General features: G+C 41.7%; 1 protein-coding gene across 1 annotated transcript in view; it reads left to right on the plus strand.

The window, feature by feature from the left end:
* Nucleotides 1-12,544, plus strand: part of LOC111147239 (dynein axonemal heavy chain 11) — a 320,049-nt gene that overhangs the window by 52,019 nt on the left and 255,486 nt on the right. Inside the window, exons 10-14 of the mRNA XM_022503160.1 lie at nucleotides 4,938-5,075; nucleotides 5,397-5,521; nucleotides 6,076-6,271; nucleotides 8,606-8,710; nucleotides 9,078-9,470. Of these exons, the coding sequence (XP_022358868.1) occupies nucleotides 4,938-5,075; nucleotides 5,397-5,521; nucleotides 6,076-6,271; nucleotides 8,606-8,710; nucleotides 9,078-9,470 (957 nt within the window). The remainder of the gene's footprint in view (nucleotides 1-4,937; nucleotides 5,076-5,396; nucleotides 5,522-6,075; nucleotides 6,272-8,605; nucleotides 8,711-9,077; nucleotides 9,471-12,544) is intronic.

Genomic DNA, 12,544 nt, shown 5'->3' on the forward strand with positions numbered 1-12,544 from the left:
GTGCAGGGGCGCCTGGGTGGCTCAGTGGGTTAAAGCCTCTGCTTTCGGCTCAGGTCATGATCCCAGGGTCCTGGGATCAAGCCCCACATCGGGTTCTCTACTCAGCAGGGAGCCTGCTTCCCCACCCCCTTCTCTGCCTGCCTCTCTGCCTACTTGTGATCTCTGTCCAATAAATAAAATCTTAAAAAAAAAAAAAAAGAAAAAGAAAAGAAAATGGCAGTGCAAAAACAAGGAAACGAACCCAGACTTGATGTGGGATACTCTTTGATTTTGATCTCCAAATTCACATGGTGGGTTAGGAGGTGGTGAAGGTGCAAGTATTTCCTGGCTCCAGGCGAGCATTTTCACAGGGAGAATTCGCAACGATCGTGGTCTGGGTGGTTCAGTGGGTGACGCATCCGAATCTTGATCTCAGGTCAGGGCTCGATCTCAGGGTTGAGATTTCAAGCCCCATGTTGGATTCCACACCGGGCAGGGACCCTACAAAAAAAAAAAAAAAAAAAAAAAAACCAACTCATAAGGATTAAATAGTTCTTTATTTTGTAAGAGCTGGTAGATGAAACTTTTAGGCACTGCTGGCCAAAATATCTGGCTTATTATTGTAAAATTAAGCTGCCTGTGATTCCCATCTCTCAGAAATTACGTTCGTTAGCTACGTATGTGTACGTGTATCCCTTTGACAAGAGTGACATCACAGGCTGACCCTCTTTGGTAACATTTTCCACTTAGGAATGAATCCTAAACATTTTCTTGGTTTCACAGCAGAAATCACGATTTTTATAATGGCTCCATAATGTATCACACTCTCTGTTGCTGGAGCTGCTTGGCTTTAATGTCTTAATAAATAACAGAAGGAAAGCGTGTAGATTGTTCCCTTCACAGAAGCTCCTACTGTGTCTAATTCAAGTCTCTCTTCCCGTAGCACAACTTTTGGTAGGGATTCTGTTCGAGTCCATGCCACTTAATTTTTTCTAAACAACCTTATCTTTTTGTCATGTAGTTTGTCTTTAACTTTGTAACTGTCTGTATCTTGTCTATGGAAACATGCAGCATGAGCCCCTGCCCAGGAGCTCTGCAGGGCTGGGACATCATTTTACAGTTTGTGTTCTAGTTAGATCCCCTTTTTCAGTGTCTTCTAGAGCAGACATCTAATAACTGAGGTTGGGGTGATGGACTGGTAGTCAAAGTCCTGGAACGACTCACAGACGAGGGTAAACTGCAGCAAAAGTCATGGTAGAAGAAAAAAAAATCACAGGATGGCGGGTTAGGGGAAAAATTATTTCTACCCTAGATACAAGGTGATGAGCTCTGACCACGTGCTGTTGGGTCCTGGGGAATCAATATTTGCAGACCGTTCTCTGGAGACCATGATTCATGCCTGCCCTCGGCCAAGACATGACCAGGAAGGGCACTGGGACCAAGCGCTGTTCTACTCAAACATGAAACTGTAGTTCAGAGCCCACAGCATTGGCACTCAATAAAAAACAAAATGAAGCAAGACACAAATGGATGTTCCTCTAAAACTTAAACAGTATGTCTCCATGAAGGTAGACTGAAGTGTCTCAGATGAAGCATCCAGAGAAGTCTTCAGGCGGTAAAACTGAAAGCTATAAAATCGTAAAGTGCACAAGGTTTTAGGCGGCAACAGATTTAAAACATCTTCAAAAGAGGCAAACCCAGAAAAAATATAAATAGGTGATGAACAATGAATTTTGGAACACTGAAAAAGAAATAAAATAAAATGGAAAAAAATATATAGGTACAGTAGTGGCAAGGGCGTTATCCCAAACCATGAGGAGTAGAAGAAAAGGTAGACCACACAGATCTCAAATGGGATGGTTAGGGAAAGAAGCATGTGGTAGGGGTCCACTTTTAATCTTTGGAGGTCGAGATGAAGGAAAACATCTATACTCTTCCCAAAATAGCTCTCGGTTTCCTGAGGACAAGGAAGCAAGAGGTCCACTTGACCCTTGTTCTCTTCCCAGAGAGTAGTTTTTCTGTATCTATGATGCTGAAAAATTACAACAATGTGTACTACCTGAAAGGTTAAAGGCTATCCTTACTACTATTAGCTGGCTTTACAGCCTCCCCAAAGAATATTTTTTCTGTGTCTTTTTTCTCTTCTACTTGGAGTTCAGTCCCACTAAGCATATTAGGTAGGCAAGATGAGATGCAGCCGGGAAGCTTCGGGTATTTCAGTCGTGGTCAGTACATTAAGTGTTTGAAAAGAACAAATTGTGAAGTAAATACATTTCCCTGGTGTTGGTGGCCTGATCTTTGTTAAGTCTGTGAGTCAGTGTTTGGTTTTGACTGTTAACATGAAACCCAGAGTCAACAAAAGAGTGGTTGAAAGAAGAAAGTTAATAAGCATTTTGCTAGGGAGCAGCTAACTAAGCAGGTTTTAAAATATTTAGCAGTTTCTCTACTGGTTATAATATTACTGGGGTGAGAAGCTGAATGTATCTAAACTGATCTCTGAGATATGGTTTGATTTACATTTTACTTTGTACAATTTTTTTCACTTTTTTTTTTTTTTTTAGTCAACTTAGTTGATGTAGTTAGAGAATGTTAATAATGAAGCTGTTTTTTAAAGAAACAGGTTTTTCCCCCTTTATTTTACTTAAATTCCATTATAATTAATATACAGTGTTAGGTTAGTTTCAGGGGTACAATAATGAATCAGCAGTTGTATACATTACTCAGTACTCATTGTATAAGTGTACGTCTCTAATCCCCATCACCTGTTTCACTGCTCCCCCCACCCACCTCTCCTCTGGTAGTCCTCAGTTCTCTACAATTAAGAGTTTGGTTTTTTGTTTCTATTTTTCCTTTGCTTTATTTCTTAAATTCCACATATAAATGAAATTACATAGTATTTGTCTTTCTCTGCATGATTTGTTTCTCTCAGCATTATACACTCTAGATCCATCCATGCTAAAAATGGCAAGATTGCATTCTTTTTTAGGGCTGAATAATATTCCATTGAATATACATACACCACTTCATTACCATTCATCTCTTGATGGGCTCCTTCCGTATTTGGCTATTGTAAATAGTACTACAGTAAACATAGCGGTGCATATATTTTCAGATTACTGTTTTCGTATTCTTTGTGTAAATACCCACGAGTGCAATTACTGGATCATGCAGTAGTTCTCTTCTTAATTTTGTGATGAACCTCCATACTATTTTCCACAGTGACCGTGTCAGCTTGCATTCCTTCCAGTAGAGCATGAAGGTTCCTTTTCTCTCCGCATCCTTGGCAACAGTTGGTATTTAAAGAAAACAAATTGTTAAAGAAAACCAATTGAGGAACACCTATTATTTCCTTAAGAGGAGTAACAAAACTTTCTTTTTGGCCATGTTGCTAACAAGGCACAGAGCTTGGTATATGGTTTTCTGCCATCTTGATTACATTTTACTTTGAAGGAGGTATCATTTTTTGTTATTTTTTTAAAAGATTTTATTTATTTGAGAAACAAGCATTTTAATTACATTATTGTGCTTGCAAAGAAAGTTGTCTCACACTGGCACACAGAAGGAGCCACATGGGGCAGAGAATAAGGCAGGAGGCTAATGGAAATCCAAAGTTGGGCTCCACAGGTAGCTGAGCTTTGTGGAAGCTGGTGGTGAAGGTGAGTTTGGATCTGGGTGTGGGGGCAGGGCATGGACTGAGTGAGGAGAGCTTCAGGACTTTTACTTTCCTGCTTGCTGGTAGTGTGTCGCATCCCCCACCCCTCACCCCCGCCACCGGTCTCCCTTCTCATTGGCTTCCTCTGCTTGCTAATAGTTGTTGCTCACTCCTAACTTGCTATCTTAGGTTCAGCCTGCCATGCCCTGGTTCTCTTCCTGAGGAGGAGAGAATGTGATTAGTTCTATACATTAGTTTGAGGTAGGACATTCCTATCAAAGGAGCTGTCTGCCGGAGAAGTGGTTGTCCTTGCAACAGGTCACTGCTACTGCCCCAGGCCATGGTGTTGGGGTGGCTAGTTGGTGTGGCATGGGATGTGGGCTGCCAGGGACAGGACAATCCCAGTAACTGATCCATTTGGTGTAATATATTTTTTTAAGATTTTATTTATTTATTTGACAGAGACAGCAAGAGAGGGAACACAAGTGGGGGGTGGGGTGGGAGAGGGAGAAGCAGGCTTCCTCCTGAGCAGGAAGCCTGATGCGGGGCTCGATCCCAGGAACCTGGGATCATGACCTGAGCCACCCAGGCACCCCCATTCAATGTAATTATTAAGGGTGTGACTTGAAGGTCCTTGACGTGGATGTTCTACATTGAAAGAGCACCTGTGAAGGAGGGCAGAACAAAGAAAGAAGATGTACATTTTTTTTTTTAAGATTTTTTTTTTATTTATTTATTTGACAGATAGAGATCACAAGTACGCAGAGAGGCAGGCAGAGAGAGAGGAGGAAGCAGGCTCCCTGCCGAGCAGAGAGCCCGATGCGGGGCTCGATCCCAGAACCCTGAGATCATGACCTGAGCCGAAGGCAGAGGCTTAACCCGCTGAGCCACCCAAGCGCCCCGAAGATGTACATTTTGCTTCTGATTTTCTTTTTCTTTTTTTTTTAATGTTCTGCATATTTTTAAAAAATTTTCTTGAATTTTATTTTATTTTTTTCAGTGTTCCAAAATACATTGTTTATGCTTCTGATTTTCTATCTGCAGAGCATCTTCTCAAACTTTCCCTGGCACCGGGCAGGAAGAAGTGGTGTTATCTGTGAGCAGGGATTGCTGACAGATAGTAGTTAATTTCTGACTCCTCTCATTTTCTGCTGAGGAAGGGAAATTACATTTAGTATTTATTTTATTGGAAACATGTCTTAGATTTGGAGCTATTTCGGGATTCCTGCAGGGTTCTAGATTTTTGTTTAAATTCTAGGCACGTAAAAATCCACGGTCCTTAACATTTTAACTTTGATTTTTACAGCTTTTGACCATATTTGGGAATTTTCTAGAGAAACCAGTTGTCATGGAAATTTTCAGCCCACATTACAGCACGCTACTGCACATGTTGAACGCAGAGTTGGATATGTGCAAGCAATTGTATAATGAACACGTGAAACAGGTAAGCAGGGGTTGACGCTGAGCACATCCCAGCATCATTTTTGTGGGTAATGGCCATTGGCTAGAACTTTATTGAATGGTACCTGAAGATTGAAGATGAGATAAGGACAGTAAACCTTTCATGCCTTTATTTAACTGGTTTCCTTATGCAGCTGAAGAACCTGCTTTAGGGCCCTAACTCTACTAATCAGGTTACTTAATGCATACATTTTACGTCTTTGTACTGTGAAACTGCCAAACTGAAAAACTGCTTTCAAGGGTTTGGAATGCACTCTGATGAAGCGTTCCCTTCCTTCCTCTTCACCAAAATATGATTTTTCAGATCAAACATGGAAATGTAGTTCTTCACAGGAATATGCCATTTACCGCAGGCAACATCAAATGGGCTAAAGAGGTCTTCAAACGACTTCAGACATTCTGGTCCAACTTCGCATCTCTCCGGTATTTGTAAGTTATTAGGCCTATTTCATGGCAAAATTATCCTCATGAGACAGGCAATTATTATAGAGGGCAGTGAACTTTTCATTTCAACGTTTGAGGAGTCATTGCCCTATTTAACGCTTTTCCTGGGCTGGGTTCATTGAGAAGGTTTCATCCCCGTGGTTTTAGAATTCATGCACTAGAACTCTTAAAACTTCCATATGTTTCCCTGTCACAGGTCCTTAGATGTTTTCTTCTCACTTTTCCTTGGCACCTATAGTATGTTGGTAGTTTTTGGTTCCTTTTCTTCAGTAACTAGCTCTCCTTTTATTTTCCAGATTTGTCTCTGTAGGAATTATAACTCAACATCAGTAGCAGAAAGTTACCATCTCTGGAGTTCCATTCATTTCATAACTCTGTCTTTTAAGACAAAGACCATTCATAAGCATTATTTGGCCTTTCTTGTTTCTATTTTTGTTTTTTATAGAGCATTTTATTATACTTTCTAGTGTATATTTCCTTGTAAAGTAGTTAAGCTGAAATCTAATATGTAGGAAAGTAGAAAAATTCTATTCCTACAGATTCTTGGAAAGTGCTGATGATGCCCTAGTTTATCAGAAGTACATTGAAATGACTGCTCTGCTAGACCAATTTGAAAATCGTATCTATAATGAATGGAAAAGTAATGTGGATGAAATCTGTGAATTCAATTTGAATCAACCCTTGATTAAATTTAGTGCTATAAATGGGCTTCTCAGTGTCAACTTTGACCCAAAGGTAGGGTGTGATGTTTTTAAGTTGTTTTAAAGATGCTATTTTTATTACAAGTATATTCCTGTATTTACAGTCATTTATATTTAATTTTGGGAGAATGTCAGTCCTATGAGGATTATAACGGAAAACAACTTCTAATAGCCCTTTGTTTGAAAGATTTGTTTCCCAAATGCTATGCCCATTACTCTTTTTTTTTTTTTTTTTTTTGCCTTGTAATTATTTACCACTTCTACCTTTACTAGATAATGAGCTGAGAGTAGGGTGCATTTTATCTTATCTTTGTGTTCTGTGTTTCTAGCATAGTGTTGGGCACTCGGTAATACTTAATAAACATTAGCTCACTTGAATGTAATCATTAATCTTTTATAAGAGTTTCCTGGCTTGAATTATGTTTGTAGCATATATACCAGTCGTTTTTGTTAATTAAAATTTTATCATGTGAGATTTGGGGAGTCCACAAAATGTATGGAATGAGAATAATCTTCAGAGGGGCAATAAACTGTAACATGTTCATTAAATTGGTAATTTTTATAAAACAGTTTTCAGAAAAACATAAAACAACATATAAATGCCCCCAAATAATAGGAACAGTTAAATATTTCTAGAATGAAAATTACCTTTATTGAAGATCCCTTTTTTATCCTATGATAAACCACCTAACAGAGGAATTTCATAGATTCTCTTAAGTTTATTTTCTTAAAATGTCATTACATGTTATGTAATAATGAAAATGGAGGAACTTTAATAGCAATTATATATGTGTCTGTGTGTGTATTTATAGATAATGTACTATATGTGCATGTATCTGATAAATGATATACATGCAGGTATGTGTATATTTTAACCTGTCTCCGGCTCTGAGAGTTTGTTAGGAAGCACAAAATAAACTTTCTTCTCTATTTACCTAAAAGAATATGCTTTACAGGAAAGAGCAAACATATGAAAATATCTATTTGTGAGTTGCCATTACAAAAAAATTAGTAAACATTTGGCTAATTTTTTAGATAGTGAAGATTATATGCTGTTTTTTAGCAATTGCCCTCTCATGTCAGTTCGAATGTATGTCTAGGTCGGAAGTGAGAAAGTTAGCCTCCTGGGTCTGTTTGTCATAATCTGCCCCCAAATTCTCATATATTATCCTAAAATAGTACAAAGAATAGCATCATTTAATAATGTTTACAAACCTTAGCACACGTTTATGAGTACACGACCGAGAGAACTTCGTTTTCCTCCCACCTCTGATTTCATAGAACCAACTTAAGGAAACTAAATTCCTGAGGTGTTTCAGGGCTAATTCCTGTGATTGTTCCTGAAGGAATTCTAACAGCACCAAAAGTATGGTACCAGCTCACCAGTGGTGTGACAGCCTAAGGAGGTGAACTGGTTTACCTTCTAAACATGTTACGCAGTCTTTTCCTCAGAACCTGTGATTTAGAGATATAGTCCCTTCTGCTACAACATGACATGCATTCCTAAAAATCACTGTGCTGTGAAAGAATTCACCATAAAAAGTACAGCACTTAGGGGGAAAACAGGGGTTTGGACTCTCATACTTAAAAGCTGTCAGCGGTATATTAGGAAAATAGGAACCTAGGAAAAACAGCATTTTACACATTTCATTCAAATGGCTAAATAATACATAAATACTGCAGTAAATATGACACTTTGCCCTGACACAGACCGGAAGTTTCCTCATGGAAGTGGGTGTTGGACAGGTGATGACTGTGCACTAGTGTGAAGTGCCGGAACGAGGGTTATCTGATACCAGGCAGGAAGCTGTACCCCTCCACGTGAATGCATGTGGCTCATTGTACTTGAGGGAACTGTGGTCTTGGTGGCTGCTGGCATGTGAGCATTTTGCTTATTTCTAAGCCTTTCAGTGGAGTTGGGTGCAGTTTTTTAGTGTTTCTTGCTAATGAAAGTGCAGATCAGTACAGACAAAATTTATGGTACGCCCACATTGCTAGTCTATTAGTTGTATTGGAACAAATTTATCTTTTCAAAACAAACATTGTGACAGAAAGAACAGTCCTGGGAAAGGATTGAGGTCCATGTACAACCTTCCATCTCACAGCTCGGTGTGCACGTGTCTCTGTCTTTTGCCTGAATTCTTTCTCTGAGGGTGGGCCATAGCCGTAAGTAACATTGTTATTCATACTTCTATATCCTAAGAATGTATGATGACTGCTTTTAAAAGCCGTATGAAGCAACAGTCTCTTCACCTTGACAATTTGGAAATATTGCAATCGTTGACTGAAATTTTAAGTGTTTGGGTTTAACTTGTGTTAAAAGAAAATATTCTTAAAATACAAATAATCCTTGATTTTCTTTTAATAGCTCATGGCCGTTTTGAGAGAGGTGAGGTACCTTTTGATGTTGAAGAAATCCGACATACCAGATTCAGCGTTCTCCATCTTCAAAAAGAGAAACACTATTTTAAAGGTGAGTGTTGGGGCGCCTGGGTGGCTCAGTGGGCTAAATCTCTGCCTTCGGCTCAGGTCATGGTCTCAGGGTCCTGGGATCGAGCCCCGCATCGGGCTCTCTGCTCGGCGGGGAGCCTGCCTGCACCACCCGCCCCCCCCCCCCCCCCCCGCCTGCCTCTCTGCCTCCTTGTGATCTTTCTGTGTCAAATAAATAAATAAAATCTTTAAAAAATGAAGGTGAGTCTTGTAGGTATGAGGGCATTTTGGGAACAGAAGTATTTTGATTCATAATTAGGAACACGTAGACCTATAATGCTTCAGTGCCTCTAAGACAGATAGCTTTAACGCGTTTGGCACTTTCTGTTTTGGAATTTCCTTCCGCTCAGTACGTTGGGAATCTTGAACTTCTTGTGCAAGGATACAACACGCTGAAGCAGACTCTCCTGGAAGTGGAATACCCCCTGGTGGAGGGTGAGCTGAGGGCCGCGGAGGAGCAGCTGCAGGCTGCCGCGACATCGCTGACCTGGCAGCGTGACTGCGGGGCCTACATCGAGAGCGTGAAGGCGGCCACGTTGGAGTTGGCGCGCAGAGTGGAGCGCACGCAGAGCAACGTGAAGGTGATCCAGCAGACCATGAAGGCTTGGGCCGAGTGTACGCTCCTTCCCAGGAGGGAGCCCAGAAGGGAGGCTGCCTTGACTTTGGACGACAAGGGCCATCTGTTTGCTAAAAAATACAAGCAAATTCAAGAAGATGGCTGCAGGATACATAACTTGGTGGAGGTAATGGCTTTTAAGGTTTAGAAATTGACAGAGGGTCTTTTCAATTAGTTGAGAAAAGAGCAGGCATACCCAAGCTAATGATGTAGGATTCTTTTATTGAGCCTGAGAGAGCTTTGTGTATGGTTTTATTCAGCATTTTAAAATGGAGGAATTTGCATGACTTGCCTCTAACTTTTGCAGCTCTTCTTGTTTTCATTCCTGAGGGAAGAGATTGGATCTTAGAGATGGGATCCTTGTCTTTGCCCTAGCTCTGTGCTCTCCTGCATGTTGTTCATAGCTCGCAGGGTTTGTGGAATGCTTGTAAGTACCAGCTGACTTGTCCGCGTCACCTCCTGCAACCCTCCCAACCTTCTCCTGAGGGTGCACAGTAATCACTCTCCTTTTAACAAATATTTGAGTTTTTAAAACAGTAACAAGCACTATTCCAAAGTTCTCAATTGCAGAGTAGACAAAATAAAACAAAGGAAACAAGATAGAAAATGAAAACAGAACCAAACAAAAAGTCCCTTATTTCTTGGATCTTACATTCTAGTTGGAAAAGGTAGATTAAATAACATACAGTGAATAGGAGAAACAGTGGAAAATACAGCAGGTAGGATAGGGAATCATTGGTACAGGTGGATTTTATATGAGATGGTTTGAAACATTTCCATACTAAAGTAGCAGTTCTGCAGAGTACTGGAAGGGAAAGAGAATGAACTACATGGATATCAGGAGAAGGATGCTCTAGGCAGCAAAAAGTACAGAAGTTTGAGGAAAGAGTACCGTTGGTATCTTTAGAGAGCCTACCTTCCAGAAACAGAATTTGCAAGGGGAATTGTAGTAGTTGAGGAAGCTTGGAAGGGACTGAGGACACATATGTGGGATTGACATTCTGTGAACTTGGGTTTTTACCATAAGGTGAAGTGGCAGCTAGACACACTCTGCTCAAAGGCCAGCCCTATTGAGTGTAAATCAGAGGTGGGCAAGGAGGTGGTAGGAGGTCCAGAGACCTTTGGGACATAGTTTTAATAATTTAGGTGATAATGGCTTGGGTCAGAACAGTGGGGATAGACGCCGTCATGCTGGATATATTCTGAAGGCAAATATTCTGTAGAGCAAACAGGATTTGCTGTGATGAATCAGGAGAGAGAGGGAGGTCAAGGATGAGTTCCAGTTTTTTGGTCTGAGCAACTGGAAAATTGGAGTTTGCCTTTACTGATATGGGGAGAACTGTGCTAGGCAGATTTTGTATGAAAAAGAGAGGCTTTGGGTGGTTAGGCCATGTTGGTTAGAGATACACGCCCAAGGGAATATTTGGGGTAGGCTGGCACTGCAGCTGAGACTGGAGTTTGGGGTAGAAATCCAGGCCAGGGACCTAAACTTGTGAGTCAGGAGTATGTATGTCATATGTGAAGCCATGGACCTCGATGAATTCACGTAGGGATTAATTATAGGTAGAGGTCCAAGGACTGACCTTGAAGTTCTCTCTGAAGCCAGGGAGAATGGGAGGGGTCCAGCACAGGATGCTGATAAGGAGGCCAGTGAAGCAGAAGGAAAATTCAGAGAGATGCTGTCTTGGAAAGCAACCCAAGAAGACATCCGAAGGAGGAGGAAGCATTTGACTTTGTCCCATCCTGATCCAGGACCTGAAAATGAGGGCCAAGGTTGGCAGTCAAATGTTGCACCATGGAAGCTGTTGGTGACTGTGACAGAGCTAACCTGGTACAATGGAAGCCAGAATGGAGTGGCTGACAAGAAGGGGAGAGATGGGATCCAAAAGCTACTCAGCTCCTGAGGAGTTCCGAGCTGGCAGAAACTGAAAACTCTGTGGTGCCTGGGGCGTGTCGGGGAGGGGGAGGATTTTATTTTTAATGTTGGTTGGTCTTTCCGAGTGATGGTATGTTGACCGGAATGATCTAATAGAGGGGAAATAATTGTTGGAGGAAAGTCCTGGAAGGAAAGGGATTTCGTAAATACATGTGGAAGTTGGCTGTAGATAGGAACTTAGAGAGCTCATCTGTAGTAACAGGAGGGAGGGGGCCAAGGACAGGAATGTGGTGCTCACAGGGGGGCAGCTCCAATTAAGGTGATGTGGGGAAGTTCATTTTTCATTCTTCCTTAAGGAAAAAAGGATGGGGAACAAAAGAACACAGTTTGTATTTCTTTCTGAGCATGTTTATTATATGGAATTATTTCTAGATCGATGCAGTCCTCAACCATGACACTCTCCTTTGGGCAGAGCACCAACACCCCTCCCCCCTCCCCCCACACCCCTACCCACCCCCATACCCCCACCCACCCACCCCACCATCATAAAGCACCATAGTCAGGGGTCTGCCCATGGTGGAGGTAAAAAACAAGGGTTTTTAGTCTTGTGTCTTCCAGAAACCACGCCTGAATTTCCTCATGTGTAAAGTAAAGACACTTTTCTCTAGGCTAACTTTCAGTAAGAAAATGAGCAATGGACTTATGGTTTTTCTGCTGAAATAGACTATAACCAATTATGTAGTTTAATGTTCCAGTATCATTCACTTCCTCAAGAAATACTTCAGGTGAGCCTCTTATGGGCCCAGTACCGATTTAGCTTCTTGAGATACTTGAGTGGACAGAATAGGGACCCTTGCTTCTGTGGTGCTCCCATCCTAGTGAGGAGAGAGATGTCAGAAACAGTGGATGTGAGGCACAGGTGATAGAACTGGTTGAGTGCTGCAGAACAAAGAGGAAAAGAGAGCAGAGCGCAGGAGTTTCCGACGCTAGGCTTAGGGTTGGGGGGTGGGGGTTTAAACTTGATGATCGGGATGAGCCTAAAGGAGAAGGTAAGATGAGAGCCAAGTTACAGAGTCAACACAGCGGGCCGGTGGGAAAGGAATGTTCCAGACAGAGGAAATGGTCATCAGGGAGGAAGGTGCTGGGTGTTTGGTGCGAAGCCCGAAGGCAAATGCGGCCCCCGCTCGGGGAGTAGGGGGGTGTAGGGGACAAGGAACTCAAGTCAGATGCTCAGAGGCTTGTGGGCCGTGAGGAGGGGTGGAGTGGCCCAGCACTTCAGGGAAGTCCGCATGGGCCTTTGTACAGACTTCGGCTTTTACTCCGGG

This window comes from Enhydra lutris, unplaced genomic scaffold (genome assembly GCF_002288905.1).
Source record: "Enhydra lutris kenyoni isolate GAN:26980312 unplaced genomic scaffold, ASM228890v2 scaffoldscaffold16, whole genome shotgun sequence".
NCBI lineage: Eukaryota > Metazoa > Chordata > Mammalia > Carnivora > Mustelidae > Enhydra > Enhydra lutris.